This window comes from Eutrema salsugineum, unplaced genomic scaffold, assembly GCF_000478725.1.
Source record: "Eutrema salsugineum unplaced genomic scaffold, Eutsalg1_0 scaffold_4, whole genome shotgun sequence".
Taxonomy (NCBI): domain Eukaryota; kingdom Viridiplantae; phylum Streptophyta; class Magnoliopsida; order Brassicales; family Brassicaceae; genus Eutrema; species Eutrema salsugineum.
In genome coordinates this window covers 5524605-5540327 of record NW_006256686.1, presented here as the reverse complement: position 1 = coordinate 5540327, position 15723 = coordinate 5524605, and the positions used below count along the sequence as shown (strand labels likewise).

Sequence of the window (15723 nt, the reverse complement as noted above, 5' to 3'; positions counted from 1 at the left end):
GGTGAATCTTTAGTACAAATAGTAACTCAATAGGTTTATGTCTTTCTTCTTCTTGCTTTTAGTATTGTTATTACATATGATGGGAGATTTACAAATAGTCCCATAAGAGTATCTTTAACGGGATATCTAAGCAAAAATTTATTAATTTAAAAATAATGTATCATTTCTTATTTGGCCAAGATATCTCTTATTTGAAGACGTTTTTAGTTGTTTTTTCCCACACGTGACAGTTTTTAATTGGTCAGACAAAAAATTCTTCTTTCTCTTTCTTCTTCTTTCACCAATTTCTCTCTCCTTCTTTTTTTTTTATATTTCTTAAATTTAATAATAACAAAATTAATGAGAAACCTATTAAACGTTTCAGCATTTCTCTAAGGGTCGGTTTTTCTTTTGCTCCGGGTTCAAACCCCATTTTGCATGGAAAATTCTTTTTTAAAATCAGAATAAAGCTGACTCCGAGTAATATAGAAGATAATAGCTTGTAATTCGAAAATCTCACAGTATCATAAAAAAACATTAAATAATAGGAGACTTAGTAAATCCAATTTTGTAGAAAACTGCCACTTTTCCTATTTCCTCGTACGAAGGGATATATCAATGATCCCATTCTCTCAAAATATTTTGTAGGAAACTACTTTATCTTTCTTGTACGAAAGTATCAATTATCTCATTCTCTATGTATTATTATGGTGTTATTATCAATCATAACCATACAATTTTTGATTGACTATAGTCATCTTCTTCTATTCTTTTCGAATAAGATTACAAAATAAACTATTTTTCTTCCACAATATCTTTATTTTTCAATTTTTTCTACGATTTAATATATATCGAATATCAATTCAAAGAGCTTTGATCAAAGGCACTAGTGTCTAGTTTAGAAAAAAAAACTTACGAATTGAGTACAAAAAACACCAACGAACACCTTGATGTCAAAAAAGGGCTAAACGAGCCTGGGCTAAAATATGGGCCGGATCTAGTAATATGGGAAGCAGATAGAAAAAACGACGTAGTTTGATTCATCGTTTTCTTTGTGTACATTCTCCAAAATCTTTGAAGTGCGAAATTTGAAATCAGCGTAAGTTCCGGTAAGGTTCGATGGCGCTTAATTCTCGGAAATGTTGATCTTCTTCGGTCTCGCAAGTGTAATCAACGCTCTCTCATCCTCTCTTCCTCCTTCTCGTCTTCCCGTTTTCTTCTCTATTCGTCGAAGCAATTTTTTTTTTCCTTTTTTTTCCCCTCTCAGATTCGATTCTCCGTCTTCCTCAGTTCGAATATGTTCATTGTGAAGGTAATTTATCTTCGTCCCCATCGTTTCGGAAATTCGAATTTATCCAAATCTGATGATCGTGTTTTTGATTAATTGTGTTGTATCTTCTTCAATTCTAAACTGTTTAATCAAAATTGCGATCGATTTCGGATGATTTTTTTTGGTTCAACATGAGAAATCGGAGTTCCGAATTTTAGATTGTTTCATCTAGGTGATTCCATTATTCTATTCGAATTCTCAAAATGGTAGAAATTTTCAGATGATTCAATGATTTCGGGTTCGATTCGTATTTGAATTTGGTGGTTGTTTCATGATTCATTTATCTTTTACGCTATTAGGGTTTGGGCTAATGATCGATTCCAGTGATACTTATGATTCATAATAAGATAGTATTGATCTTTCCAGGTCCTACACGTGAAGTTTTGAGCTGGCTCTTTTAGCTTTTGTGCTGGCCATAATTGATGCAGGTTTATTAAGGAACATACCAAGTTTTGTTATTTTTTTAAAATATATAGTTTTTAGTAATTCCACTTCTAGGTATGGTTTGGTAATGCTTATGTCAATACCTCATTTCAATTTTCTTGTCTGTGTCTAACTCTTCGTTGGTCAGGACTGTATCTTGATGAATTGTTTCTTTTGTTCCATGTTTCAGGTCCACATCTATTTCTAAGTTGAAGGTCTTGACTGATTTTGGCTTACTTGTTGGATCCTGTGTTTGTGATATTGTCACATCTTCTGTGATCTCTTCTTGGCTAATATAGAAAGTGAAAGTCCTTGTTCAAGGCTTCTTTGTTTAATGGCAGCTCAGAGATTCAACTCACAAACTCATTGCCTTGTTTGAGAGACGTCAACTATGTCAGATAGATGGGCTCGGCAAAACGCAGAACCGGCTCATGTCTTTGCTGAGAGAAGAAACGTGAATAAAAACGTTTCAATTCAGACCGGCGAGGAGTTTTCAATGGAGTTTCTCAAGGATCATACTCGTAATGAAAGGCATAGATTTGGGGACCTTTACTATCAGAATCAACCACTGGGATATGACACTGGTGCTCGGTTTCAAGAACCGAGGAGGACAGAATCGGAATGTCCTTCTGATGCATATGATTTCGGACGCGACCCGAGGGCTTCTTCACGGGTTGAGAACGGTGGCTATACGCCTCGTTTTAACGCTTGCCACAACGTTGGTGGTGAGAAAGAAGTTATAACAAGGAAAGCTTTTGGTGAAATAAACTCAAACCAAGGGTGTGTCACAGGGAGGTCTGCACCTTCTGTGTACTTACCAGAGCGTGTTCAGTCAAACAACTATAATGGAGGAGGAGATTTCGACAGATTCGGGAAAGTAAAATTTCTTTGCAGCTTTGGTGGGAAGATTATGCCAAGATCCACAGATGATAAACTGAAATATGTAGGGGGAGAGACGCATATCGTTTCTATACGCAAGAACCTCTCATGGGAAGAACTCAAGAAGAAGACCTCAGCTATATGCCAACAACTGCATTCAATCAAGTATCAGCTTCCAGGGGATGAGCTTGACTCTCTAATATCAGTATCTTCGGACGAGGATCTTCAGAATATGATTGAAGAGTATAATGGGCTAGAAAGGCTCGAGGGCTCGCAAAGGCCACGGCTGTTCTTGATTCCTATTGGGGAGCCTGGAAACAAGGCTCAGCAAAACACTTCTGATTGCCAATATAGTGACCCTAATCCAAGGAAAATCGTCGGTGGTCAGAGTATGGTTAGTGATACAAGCTATCATGTAAACCATTTGGATCGCAATCCAAGTTTAGGTATTCGACCACCGGGTCAGATACTTCGGCTGGATACTACTGCAATGCACACGAATCAACATTTCAATGGAGTTCAGTATAACATGTCTTCCTATCCATCACCTCCTATTTCTCCTTCACCATTCCAACATAGAGAATCAAACGGTGCATTCTCACAATTCCATGGCAACAACTCGAGCTCAGAGAGCAATAATTCCTTCACTCCAGTTCAACCAGATCCCTCTAACTTTGAGACGATTGATTCCAAATATCATCAAAATCGGCCACTGCCTTCAGTAAACTGTCAGACTTACAAGCAGGAGGCAGAGAACCCTTATGGGATTCAATTCCAGAGTGGCATCAACAAAAACCCTGAGACTCCCAATATCAGTCATGTTGATACTTTTGGCTTTAACCTTGACAGGTCTGCGAATAAAGTGTGCATACCCGAAGAATCTAAGGTCTCGTTTTCTGGTTCTACAAATTCAAATGATTCGTTCTTGGGAATCCCACACTCGTACTCGGACTCTACTCTGGAGATTAATGGTGGACACTCTAGTTACTTTTCACAAGAGAGACAGAGCCCATCTTCACCATTCAACTTTACAAAGAAACAAACACAAGAAAAGCCAGTGCAGGTGCATAGGAATAACGATCTAGCTGACCGTCGTACACAAAGTAATATACTCGATTTGAAGTCCAGTGAGGGAGGACCAGGACTATCCGGTGATAGCCAAATATTACATGGAGACATTTCTGCCGCAGCCAATCATTATGATGAGATTTATCTAAATCAAGAAACCAAGAATCAAGAAGGGAACAGTGAAACAGTTTGTCATCAAGGTGGGAAACTACTGGGGACAAGAGCAACCCCTACTGACATGGCATGCAAGAACTTGCCTACCAATAGAAACCAGACCTATATGGTTGTTGACCCGTGGAAGCAAATAAAGCAAGATAATGATCGTTTGATGGCTGGAACCTCATCCGGGAATCTAATATCCTTGGAAGAAGGCATTGCACCTGACACCCCAAATGAGGAAATAGCAGGCATTCTGTACCACACGGGGAACGAGAAAAGAGTCGATCAGAAAGCTTCTGATCTTATTCAAGAACCTAGAAGTCATGCTGTTCGGGCAAGGAATTTGGAAATATCAGGGATCTTGTTGAATAAAAGAGGGCAATCTAATGAGGATTTCTTGTTCAACATCTCCTCAGAATCAGCAAACAGCCCAATTGTTCATGAGACAGGAGGTTTAGAACTTGATCCAACACAAAAGAAGGTGACTTTTGCAAAAACCTCCTGTTTCTAATTTATATTCGTCTCAATACATGATTATCATCTATCATATTCCAACAGTAATAAACTGACCTTGCAGAGAACACAAATAGGCCATGTGAGAATCCCAAGCATTGATATCAATAAACCAGCGCCAACGACGGTCAGTGAAACTTACGATTCACCACAAACCAGCCCACTCACAAAGATGAAGAGCAGTGATACTGTGTTCCTTTCTGAGGTAGTAACTTAATTGTTTACCATATTATAAGTTAAGAGATGATCTCGGTCTCATTATTGTCACTCGTCGACAGGAAGCTGAAGCCAATATCGGCGAAAAAGAGAATAGTTTTAACGACACACTCATTGCTGAAATGGAAGCCAGTGTGTATGGTTTGCAGGTACTCGGGCTTGTTTCTTTGTAAATTAAATAATCCGTAATCACATGGCTTTAGTTATTCCCATTTGGTAATCGCGCTTGAAGAATTGTATATTGCTAATCTGAGTTCTGTCTCCTTCAGCTTGTGTCTGATCAACTCTATTGTTTCTTTTTCTCTAAACAAGACTCAATGAAGACGATACTCTTGTTTGAGATGCCTTATAGAAATTTTAACCTTAACGTATGCTAATTCTACAGATAATAAAGAACGCTGATCTTGAAGACCTAACAGAACTGGGATCCGGGACATATGGAACTGTCTACCACGGAACATGGCGAGGAACGGATGTTGCTATAAAGAGAATAAGGAAGAGCTGCTTTGCAGGGAGATCATCTGAACAAGATCGCTTGGTAAGTTCTCAATCTTTTGTTACTTCTCTCTTTTTTCTTCTTGCTGGTGGTGTTCAAGTCCCATTATGCTAATCTGATGTTTTGGTATGAAGTGCACAAGATGACGCTAAATTGTTTTTTGATTGATTAGACCAAAGACTTCTGGAGGGAAGCACAGATACTCTCAAATCTTCATCACCCTAACGTTGTTGCATTCTACGGTATAGTCCCTGACGGAACTGGAGGAACCTTGGCAACTGTTACCGAGTTCATGGTGAATGGATCACTCAGGCATGCTCTTCTCAAAAGGGACAGGTAATTTTATTCTTCATCGCTGCAGCATTCTCCTTAGCATCGTATCCGATAGACTAAATCTAGGCACAACGCCAGCGCAGGTTGCTTGACGATCGGAAGAAGATAATAATCGCAATGGATGCTGCTTTTGGTATGGAGTATTTACACTCGAAGAACATCGTCCACTTTGATCTCAAATGCGAGAACTTACTCGTCAATCTAAGGGATCCACAACGGCCTATTTGCAAGGTAAGTAACATATTGATGAAAACAATCTCATTCCCCATTGTTGCTCCAAGAATCTGAAAGCATGAGAGACTGAATTTCTTGCAGGTGGGAGATCTTGGATTATCTAGAATCAAACGTAACACTTTGGTATCCGGTGGAGTAAGAGGAACACTTCCATGGATGGCTCCTGAACTCTTGATCGGAAGCAGCACTCGAGTTTCCGAGAAAGTAAAAGAAAAACAAAACTATTCTAACCAAATATCTATTTTGTCTTCCATTAGAATACACAACTCATATTGCTGGTCTGAACAGGTCGATGTTTTTTCATATGGGATCTCGCTATGGGAGATTCTAACGGGAGAAGAGCCTTATGCAGATATGCACTGTGGAGCAATCATTGGTAAGTCTATAACTTAGTTTTTTTTGTCACTTACCTCAAAGTAGCAGCCACTACTTATCTGTTTTCCTCTTTATAAACACTAAGGTGGGATTGTGAAGAACACGCTTCGACCACCAATACCGAAAACTTGTTCACCGGAGTGGAAGAAGCTGATGGAACAATGCTGGTCCATAGACCCGGATTCACGTCCTCCGTTCACCGAGATAACAAGCCGGCTTCGATCCATGTCAATGGAACTCGTCACTAAAAGCAAGAAAAGAGATAACAAAACCTGATTTTACACAACATCAGAGAAATCAAGAAACGGTTTGGTTCATCGACACTGTCAAAAATCCGCATATATTTATCTCATTCTTCCACTGTGTACAAAAAAAAAAACATATATGTAGAAGTATAATGTCATGTAAATAACATAACGGATGAGAAAACAGTTTTTGCAATTCGCAAAATCTTATTAAAAGAAGAACAATAAAATCTTAGTTTTCTACATATCCTTGTATAAGAGTTGGTACTTTGGTATCCTCTCTTGTGGAATTGGGCAATGAACAATCATCTTCCCTTTCATGGCTCCTCTGAAAATCACCTGTACATATATAAACAGAGGATTTTGAATTCTTAATCTTGAAAAAATAGAGATTGATACAATTGACTGGCTTTTTTTTTTACCTCAACAACATCAATTAAGTCTTGTTTTTCATGGAATTCACCTACCCACTTGGTATGATCAGCAGTTCTGTAAAAATTCACCAAAACCAGAATTTAACTTAAAAAAAAATCAAAGCTTTATTTCTTTTTAATCTGTTCTGGAAGAAGAAGAAGAATAATTTTACCCAGAATCCAATTTCATGTGATGCGCGTTGAAGAAGAAGACAGTCGAAGGTAAGAAAGTGATGTCGAAGTACTTGACGTAAACTTGAACTTCCTCTGAATCAACGTCCACCAAAGCTACCTCAGCGAATTTCGACACATCTCTCGCCGATTTATTAAGCTGAAAAATTCGAAATTAGGGTTTTTGAAATTACAAAACTGAGGGAATTTTGAAAAAAAATGGATTCAAAGAGAGAAAGCAAACTAAATATTACAATGTCATCAAGATGAAGACAATCTTTTTCCCGGCCGAATCGTAACACAAGCACTTTATCGATTGTGTCTCTGATGATTCGATCGATCTCTTCCTTCTTCGTTAGCGTCTTAAGCAGACAATCCATCTCTCTCTCTCTCTCTCTCTCTCTGAATTATTCCGAATTTCTTCTCTTCCTTCTTCGAGTTTATTCATCTTTGCGGCTAATATAGCAAAAGGGCGTTTTCGACATTTTAGATTCTCTGTTTTCTTTTTCTTTTGGGTTAAATCTGAAACGTCAGGTTGCAACGTTTGCTTCTACTTGTGAATGTTTTGGATTTGAGATCCTATTTCACCCTATGATTGTCAAGCGTTGGCATTTGACATTCTATTTTACCCTTTAATTAACCAATATCCTGATACAACGCTTGTTACAACGCATACATATCATTTTCAACATATGAATTTATCCAACTTGGCTGAATAGAATATATAACTTAGGGACATTGTTCAAAAATGAAGAAGTCTCCCTTGCTATCCTATCAGCCAAAACATTACACGATCTCGGCGCAAAAACAACCTTATGTATAGTAATCGTGAAGAGAAGATGATGAATATCCTGATGAACAGTGCTAAGGCAGGGCCATGAACTATCCTCTGAAAGAACATCAATTAAGGCTTTTGAGTCAGATTCAAAGGTAACGTTTTCATACCTTAAGTTACTGATGCAGAGAATAGCCCATCTCAGAGTCTCAGCCTCCACTTCAAGGATGTTATACATTTGAGGTAAACGCCAAACACTCATCCACAGAACCCTGCCATGATGATTTCTGAGAACCCATCCTATTTTCACTATGGTTGTTTTCCTTTGACCAGGCCCCATCAATATTGCACTTGAGCCAGTTCGGTGGAGGTGGAATCCACTTCAAATTTCGGCAAGATGGAGGGTTCGTAGCACCTTTCTTACACACAACATCTTCCTTCCTATTAGCCCATTCATCTGCGTCTTCCCTAATCTTGTTCATCGTGGTTTGAGCATCATAGCCAATTCCTTTAAAAATAAGCTCATTTCTATTTTTCCAAAGTCGCCGCATTAGCCAAGGAGCAGAGAGTCAGACATAATACCATGAGGGGGAGCAGGAACTGGAGAGAGAGCCCATATTAAGCGAGAGCATAAGGGCATTGGAATAGAACATGATTGACGGTTTCCTCTCCAGCTTGACATCTGATACATGAAGAAATCTTTGGATATATGACGGCGCTTTAGATTAGCCGCAACTGAGATGCAGTTACTCAGGCATTTCCAAAGAAAATGATGTATCTTTGGGCTTGCATCCGATTTCTAGATAAGTTGGAACAAAGTGTCAAGACTCGGCTGATTGAGTTCAGAGGGGATTTCTTCCTTGGAAATGATATTCTGAAGAACCCAATAACCTGACTTGACAGAGTACAAGCCTGATCGAGTGAAATCCCAGCAAAGCCAGAGGAGATCTTTTATGTTTTTAGGGACAGTAGAGGCAGTATTACCAGGTGTTTGGATCCATTTCATTTTCTGTAACGGTCTAGCAGGAGAACGTTCAATCCACGGGTCAGACCAGATGTTAATTAAGTTCTCCATTTCCAGGGACAGCTCTGAGACCTCTCCGTAATAATTTACGAGACTTTTTGGTGCATTCTGTCCTTAACATAGCTGAGAATAGAGACTTTAGATCCACCAAAAGACTCTGGTAAACCCAAGTATGTTCCATCTCCACCTTCTTGCATGATCTCGAGCTTTGCTTTTATCTCTTCCCGTTTTTCAACTGGTATATTCTTGCCAAAATAGATGCTTGAGTACTTCTGGTAATTGATCTGTTGGCCTGAGGCAAGGCTATAGAAACCCAGGATGCGAATCAACTGATCAAGCTCCATGTCGTCCCCCTTGCAATAAAACATACTATCATCTGCGAATAGCAGGTGAGAGACAGCTGGGGGCAGACCTTGCAACTATGAGTCCAGTAATCTTTTTATCTCTCTCAGCTTTCATCAAAGACCTTACTAGCATCTCAGTACAGATAATGAAAAGATAAGGTGATAGAGGATCACCTTGACGGATACCTCTAGATGGGATAATTTTGCCATTGATGAGAACCTGATACTTAACTGGTTTGACACAACTCATCAAAAGAAGTATCCACTGAGTATTAAAACCGAGAGTTATAAGGGCATGTTGCAAGAATGACCACTCCACTCGATCAAACGCTGTTAGAGATATCCGTCTTGACAGCTACAAATTCCTCAGAGCATTTGTTATTGGATTTTAAGGCGTGTAGCAACTCATGGGCAACCAGGATGTTGTCAGTTATTAATCTGTCCTTGACGAAAGCCGCCTGCGTATCAGAAACGATGGAGGGCAACGTTTTTTTAAGTCTTCCAGCCAGGACTTTTGCGATAATTATATATGCGACGTTACTGAGGCTGATTGGCCTAAAATCCACCAGTTGATGTCTTCTTCAAGTTGAGGCTGATTGGCCTTCTTTGGTAAGAGACAGATGCTGGTCAAGTTGATGTCTTCCTCAAGAACACCAGTGTTAAAAAATTCCTGAACCATAGTTGTCACTTCTTCCCCAATATGATCCCAAAATTGTTGGAAGAAGAACCCATTCATACCATATGGACCTGGACACTCGGAAGGATTGATATCAAACACGGCCTGCCTAACTTCTTCCTTAGATATTGGTGCAGATAGCAAAGCATTTTGATCATTGGTAATGTGATTGAACCCATCACCAAGATCCCTCACAAAATCCTCCGCATAGCCAATATCCTCAGAACCGAAAATAAGTTTAAAGTAACCTTCAGCAACTTTGCCCAAGTCTTCCGCAGCATATCTTTTAATTCCGGATATCATATTCCTCTGTGAGACCAAAAATCGTAGAAGATACTTAGAGAACGTTGTCGGTCATTTGGGTTACAATGGTCTTTACACTGTTGAACCAATCGGTAAAAGTGGTGGTTTGGCGATTCTATGGAAAGAAGAGGTGCCCATGAAGGTTCTTTATGCTGACAAGAGACTAATAAACTTTGAAGTCACTTGGGAAGATAAGTTTTTCTTCCTTACTTGTGTTTATGGGAACCCTGTGAAAAAGGAGAGAGGCGTGGTTTGCGTTTGTTATGTTTAAGAGAGGAGAAACCGAGGTATGATATGGATTGTGTTTAAAGACTTCTTATTGTGAAGGATTAAAATGTGTTCTTTCGCCAAATGAATAGAAAGTAATCTCCATTTGGGAAGATAAACAATAATCAGGTTCTTTGGACAGTTTTTTACTATTCCTTGGAGAATTTCACAGCCTCAATCACAGCAGAGAAGTCGAGATCTCCAAGCCCCATGCTTCTCGCCTTCTTAAAAGCCTGTCCAAAAAAAGAAGTCTTTTAAGATTCATACCAATCAAGAAGAGAGAACCAATCTGTTTCTTAATGACCCTCTTGAGTTTTAACTAACCTCATTAGCAGCCGCAGCTACAGGCATGGAAACAGCGTTTTCATCACCAAGAGCAAGAGCTAGCCTCATATCCTTCTGCTGATGTTTCAATGGAAACGCTGGTGGGTAATTGCTCTTGTTCATCGACGGTCCTTTGCCCTTGAACATCGGGTTAGTCATTGCACCAAGATCCAGAATATCAAGAAGAGTATCAGAGCTAAGTCCACTCTTGTCAGCCAATACAAGCCCCTCAGAGAACGCATTCATCATGCTTTGTAACAATGGAAACAAAAACAATCAGTGTCATGAAATGCCAAGTTATGTAACTAATAAAAAGAGAACAGACATGTTACACACAAACCTTCCCATTATCATGTTCACTATAAGCTTCATCTTAGCTCCGTTCCCAACTTGCCCCAAGTAAAAAGACTTCTTCCCCAACACATCAAATGCTGGTATCGATTCCTCGAAGAGCGCCTAAATAGAAAAGCAGTATAATATCGATATAGTTCCTATCAATTCCAACTAAGAAAGGTTCTTGAGATCAATTTTACCTTGTCACCAGCAGCAAGTAGGATGAGCTGTCCATCTTCTGCAGGCTTTTTGCTACCTGAAACCGGACCTTCCACGAATCGACCACCTTTCCCGGTAATTGCCTGCCAATTATTACAACACAACATAAACAAAAATGGATTCTTTTCCTTTAATCATCGTCATCTTCATCATTATCTAGAAGAGTTAAACCTCATTGATCTTTAAGGAAGTCTCTGCATCAACTGTAGACATATCTATATAACCTTTTCCTTCACAGATTTGCTCCAAAACACCATCTTTATCGAAAACAACCTATATTAACCAATCAGACCACACAAAAGATTGTAACTTGGCTCGTAATCATTATCAGTTTCTTAAAACACACACAAAAGGAAGAGATTCAAAATTACCGAAAGAGCAGCAGAAGGATCAGAGAGCATAGCGATTGTGTATTTGCATTTCTTGATTACTAAAGCTGGAGTTTCACATACTGAAGCTCCATGCTCCACAAGTTCATCACACTGAGTTTTACTCATCAGATTAAAATGAAATCTTGTGGGATTAATCAGATCTGAACAAATCAAACAAACCATACTCAAAACACAGAACTTTTGTTTACCTTCGAGAGAGTCCTGTTCCACACAGTTACTTTGAATCCATGTTTCAATAGATTCATTGACATGGCCTTTCCCATGATACCCAAACCCAGAAACCCTATCTCCATCTTTCTCTTTCTCTCCACTCTCTCTCTCTCTCTCTCTCTCTCTCTCTCTCTCTCTCTACTCTCTCTCTACTGCGTCTTGAGCAATTGATGAAAAAGGGATGAACCAGACGCAGTTTGAGTTACGTCGTCGTTTTGATAATGTACAGCGTGCAGTTTTTTTTATTTGGATTTAAATAATATGGAAAAAATGGAAATATAAAATGAGCAAGTGCGATGTTTTGTGATGATAAAACCATAATAATAATAAGTGTGAGAAATCATCGATTCTCCTTTGTTTCGCCTAACCCAAATTCCTAAATCTCAGCATCATCATCATCACCCCCAAAATAGAGAGAGAATCGAAGTTTATCATCCGAATCGAATTATTTTGAGACGGAAAAAACGAATCTTGATCAAATTCCTCGACTTTTTTTATTAGCCGATTTGCTTTTGATTTCATTGTACGTTATATTTTTCCCTTTTCTGATCGGAAATCTAGTTGTGATGGATCGGTTGATTTGTATTGTTTGTGTTAAATTTGATAGATATGGTTGTGAGTATTGATGTATTTGCCGCTGATTGTCGTTGAAAATTTTGGAGATTTAGGAAGAAAGTTTGGAAATTTTTAGGGTAATTGATCAATAAAGAATCTGGCTTTGGATTTATATTCAACTTTGGATTTGTGTGCTTTCTCTTTTCCATGGTTGTTGTCTTCAACTTTGGGAATTTAAGTTGATAGTTTCTAATATAAGCCAAACTCTTAAATGGTTTTGGCATTGAATACATAGAATTTGGTATTTTAGTGGATGATTACACTAGTTGCTCGATTACTAATTTGATAATGGTTTGGATGATATGTGTGGATCTAAGTTGTGTTGATGAATAATGGGTTTTGGTCATTTTTAATAAATTTGATCTCTTTTTGGGATGTCAATGCAGGTTTTAAGGACATTTGGGTTGCTTGTTTGGTGGTTGCATTTGGTCAGCGATTTAACAAAGTGATCTTGAAGTTAAGAGTTTAGCAGCGCTCAAAGAGTAAGAAAGTAGATTCTCAACAGGCTGCTTAATAAGATTGCTCTCTTTCGGTAAGTTTATTTCCAGCTAGCTATCTCTCTTGGTGAAGTTGTAAAACAATTTGTTTCTTCTTCTGATGTGTAAAGATTCTTCTGGTATGCTAAGTTTTTTGTTTTCCTAGTTTCAAGACCATGAGTTAGTAGGAAGATATCTATTTTCTTCTGTTTTTGGTGATGTATACTCATAAGAATTATATTTGGTGTCTAATCTTGTTCTTGCTGCTACATGATTGATTTTCTTTGCGATTAGCCCCTTTTTATGACTAAACAAAAAGTAATTTTTATAAAACATGGTTTTAGTGTTTCTAACTTTATGCGTGAGTAGCTTACACAGTGCTTTTACAAGATGGCTGGTGTAAAGCGAAAACTAAGTACCGAGTCAGATGCTCATGCTCTTCACAAAGAACTGGATGAGGTTTCATGTCCTGTTTGCATGGATCACCCACATAATGCTGTTCTACTGCTGTGCAGCTCTCACGACAAAGGTTGCAGGTCATACATCTGTGACACAAGTTACCGACACTCTAACTGCCTCGACAGGTTCAAGAAACTACATTCCGAATCTCCAAATGATCCAAATCCCGAGGCTAACAATAACGAGCATGTGTCTGGAAACCAAGTCTCTGTTGGGGATTCTGAGTCTCTGAGGAGGAGGAGGAGAGTGGAAGAAGTAGTAGAAGAAGAAGAACAGTCAGAGGAAATTACGAACCTGAAATGTCCTCTTTGCCGAGGTACTGTCTTAGGGTGGAAAGTTGTAGAAGAAGTGAGAAGTTATCTTGACATGAAGAACCGAAGCTGTTCACGAGAGTCCTGCTCGTTTACCGGTAACTACCAGGATCTGCGACGACATGCGAGAAGGATACATCCAACAACTCGTCCTTCAGACACTGATCCAACAAGAGAGTTAGCTTGGAGACGCCTCGAGAGCCAGAGGGAGTATGGAGATATAGTCAGTGCAATACGTTCTGCTATGCCTGGTGCTGTTGTTGTAGGAGACTATGTTATAGAAAACGGAGATAGATTCTCAGGTGAGAGGGAATCTGGAAATGGAGGAGGTAGCGACCTTTGGACTACGTTTGTATTGTTTCAGATGATTGGTTCTCTTGAAAACAATGGAGGTTCTAGTGGTAGTGGAAGTGGTGGTGGTGGTGGATCAAGAACTCACAGGTCAAGGGCATGGAGGAATAATCATCATCGACGTTCATCTTCTTCAGATAGGCGATTGCTTTGGGGAGAGAATCTTTTGGGTTTGCAAGATGAACATAATCACAATGATCATGATGATGAGTTGCGTGTACATGAAGGTACAGGGGATGGTTTGAATCGAGTTCCAAGAAGAAGAAGAAGGTTTGGAAGGCCTAGATCAAGTGGAAACCATCCTCGATAAGACCGGTAAAATTCGATTTTTTATGGCTTGTAGGAAGAAGAAACATTTTTGATTACTGAAGAAAACTGGTTTTGTGTTTAGGTGCTATATCGATATTCTCTCGGGTTAGAACCAGACCGATGCAAAAAGGAAAGGTTTTTGCTGAAATCCCCCGAGAGGCTTAGGATTTGTTGGTGTTTTTTTTTATGTAAATGTTATTTTGTTGAGCTTCGTTTAGTCGCTCATTGTATTTTAAAGTATGGTTTTTTATGCAATGTCTTATATTAATTGTTACATTTGGAAAAGTGTTTTCTTTTTCTTTTGGTTGTTATGAAGTTTCTTATTTAGAAGTTGGGTTCATAGAATTATGGTGTTTATATCCATAATCGAGAAGTACATCGAAATTATGGTATAATTTTGCAATAAATAGGCAATATAACCTCTTTTACAACACTTAATTACTGCTAATTTGTTAGGCAAGCAAAACAAAACAAATTGGAGTTGTTTTTTAACATTGACGTCAAGAACACAAAGATGACACATATTGGACAGACCCTGGCCAGAACAAGAAGATATCATAATTGTTACTTGGGACCAGTGGCTGGTACTGTAGTTGAAGTATGTCCAAAGGTTGAGATATGGCCACGTCACTTGTAAATGCACATGCGGGCATGAACCATAACACGTTCGATCTCGCAGAATTCAGGCGACGGCATTAGAATTTAATTTGATACCGAAAGCTATAGACTATAGCACCTCCCCACACAGAATTATACTCCAATAACCAAAGCCATGCACAGTTGTCCGGAAATTAGAAACCTCTAGAACCATCTCCAAGAGTGTCCCTTAAATTATTAAGTATAATCAGTGGCCTAAACCTCATGCTTTATGTGCTTTATATAAGACCGGCCCTGCCTAAACCTTTTAAATTTAAAGTTTAGCAAAATTTCAAATATCAAATATCCATGTCAAATAGCCAAGTTTAAAATGTGTTTTTGTGATCAATCATAAGTATGGACTTGAAGGTAGATTGTACTAATTCATAATAGACTAATCTCTCTTCTAACTCATCCGCCATCGGATAGAAGTCGGTGTTTTTCCCTTTTGAGGTCTAAAACCTCCAAGATTTGTTGCGTTTCAGTTTCATTTCATGTTCCACGGGGACTTTTTGTGTAGCCCATTTCTAGGTATGGTATCAAGCATATAGATTAATATAGCTTAACATTAAAAGCAATTAAAACAAAAAGTATGCACTTAACTTTCAAATGATGCATCTTATAAACAGAAACTTGAATCACATTGAATAGGGGATCTCAACTTATCATATTTCTATCTATTGGATTGTTTTGTTATAAGATGTTTTTTTAGTTCTTTGAGTTATCAATCAGTTTAATGGATTCTTTAGTAATAATATCTTACTCAAAATGTTCCATGTGGCTCCTGCATGTTCTCGTCCCCTGCACAATATAGTATCCGGTCGTTTTGTTAATAATTGCTCAACCCTGTAAACATGACTAATCT

At 38.6% G+C, this 15723-nt stretch overlaps 4 protein-coding genes across 6 annotated transcripts; 2 read left to right on the top strand and 2 right to left on the bottom strand.

The window, feature by feature from the left end:
* Nucleotides 1–1107: 1107 nt before the first annotated feature.
* On the top strand, nucleotides 1108–6418 carry LOC18013561. Of its 2 annotated transcripts, XM_024153779.1 has the most exons (11): nucleotides 1108–1291; nucleotides 1676–1737; nucleotides 1923–4319; nucleotides 4416–4556; nucleotides 4630–4716; nucleotides 4953–5105; nucleotides 5236–5399; nucleotides 5480–5627; nucleotides 5712–5834; nucleotides 5919–6006; nucleotides 6091–6418. In XM_024153779.1, exons 3-11 carry the CDS (start codon nucleotides 2124–2126, stop codon nucleotides 6279–6281), a joined length of 3291 nt encoding a protein of 1096 aa, XP_024009547.1. In that variant the 5' UTR covers nucleotides 1108–1291; nucleotides 1676–1737; nucleotides 1923–2123; the 3' UTR covers nucleotides 6282–6418. The 2 variants fall into 2 exon arrangements, with proteins under 2 accessions (XP_024009547.1, XP_006418700.1); XM_006418637.2 differs by lacking the exon at nucleotides 1676–1737.
* On the bottom strand, nucleotides 6320–7267 carry LOC18013639 (thioredoxin-like protein 4B). The gene is made up of 4 exons (XM_006418638.2): nucleotides 7089–7267; nucleotides 6837–6994; nucleotides 6673–6739; nucleotides 6320–6589 (listed from the first exon to the last, which is right to left on the bottom strand). The coding sequence occupies exons 1-4, from the start codon at nucleotides 7212–7214 to the stop codon at nucleotides 6491–6493; spliced, it is 450 nt and encodes a 149-aa protein (XP_006418701.1). The 5' UTR covers nucleotides 7215–7267; the 3' UTR covers nucleotides 6320–6490.
* Nucleotides 7268–10253: 2986 nt separating this feature from the next.
* On the bottom strand, nucleotides 10254–11892 carry LOC18013659 (glyoxylate/succinic semialdehyde reductase 1). Its single transcript, XM_006418636.2, has 7 exons — nucleotides 11680–11892; nucleotides 11471–11581; nucleotides 11271–11372; nucleotides 11081–11182; nucleotides 10888–11003; nucleotides 10548–10797; nucleotides 10254–10456 (listed from the first exon to the last, which is right to left on the bottom strand). Exons 1-7 carry the CDS (start codon nucleotides 11782–11784, stop codon nucleotides 10373–10375), a joined length of 870 nt encoding a protein of 289 aa, XP_006418699.1. The 5' UTR covers nucleotides 11785–11892; the 3' UTR covers nucleotides 10254–10372.
* Nucleotides 11893–12009: 117 nt separating this feature from the next.
* Nucleotides 12010–14520, top strand: LOC18013658. 2 transcript variants are annotated; one of them, XM_024153788.1, is made up of 4 exons: nucleotides 12010–12224; nucleotides 12703–12848; nucleotides 13183–14228; nucleotides 14305–14520. In XM_024153788.1, exon 3 carries the CDS (start codon nucleotides 13183–13185, stop codon nucleotides 14221–14223), a length of 1041 nt encoding a protein of 346 aa, XP_024009556.1. In that variant the 5' UTR covers nucleotides 12010–12224; nucleotides 12703–12848; the 3' UTR covers nucleotides 14224–14228; nucleotides 14305–14520. The 2 variants fall into 2 exon arrangements, with proteins under 2 accessions (XP_024009556.1, XP_006418698.1); XM_006418635.2 differs by having other exon boundaries at nucleotides 13162–14228.
* The last annotated feature ends 1203 nt before the right edge of the window (nucleotides 14521–15723 follow it).

Excerpts from the sequence above, each read along its gene's own strand:
- LOC18013659 (XM_006418636.2), bottom strand. The coding sequence starts at position 11,784 with ATGGAGATAGGGTTTCTGGGTTTGGGTATCATGGGAAAGGCCATGTCA. Across the intron at positions 11,582-11,679 it reads GGAACAGGACTCTCTCGAAG|TGTGATGAACTTGTGGAGCA; the intron begins GTAAACAAAAGT and ends AGTAAAACTCAG. Across the intron at positions 11,373-11,470 it reads ATCCTTCTGCTGCTCTTTCG|GTTGTTTTCGATAAAGATGG; the intron begins GTAATTTTGAAT and ends TGGTTAATATAG.
- LOC18013561 (XM_006418637.2), top strand. The coding sequence starts at position 2,124 with ATGTCAGATAGATGGGCTCGGCAAAACGCAGAACCGGCTCATGTCTTT. Across the intron at positions 4,320-4,415 it reads TTGATCCAACACAAAAGAAG|AGAACACAAATAGGCCATGT; the intron begins GTGACTTTTGCA and ends CTGACCTTGCAG. Across the intron at positions 5,628-5,711 it reads CACAACGGCCTATTTGCAAG|GTGGGAGATCTTGGATTATC; the intron begins GTAAGTAACATA and ends AATTTCTTGCAG.
- LOC18013639 (XM_006418638.2), bottom strand. The coding sequence starts at position 7,214 with ATGGATTGTCTGCTTAAGACGCTAACGAAGAAGGAAGAGATCGATCGA. Across the intron at positions 6,995-7,088 it reads GTCTTCATCTTGATGACATT|CTTAATAAATCGGCGAGAGA; the intron begins GTAATATTTAGT and ends CGAATTTTTCAG. Across the intron at positions 6,590-6,672 it reads ACTTAATTGATGTTGTTGAG|GTGATTTTCAGAGGAGCCAT; the intron begins GTAAAAAAAAAA and ends ATATATGTACAG.
- LOC18013658 (XM_024153788.1), top strand. The coding sequence starts at position 13,183 with ATGGCTGGTGTAAAGCGAAAACTAAGTACCGAGTCAGATGCTCATGCT.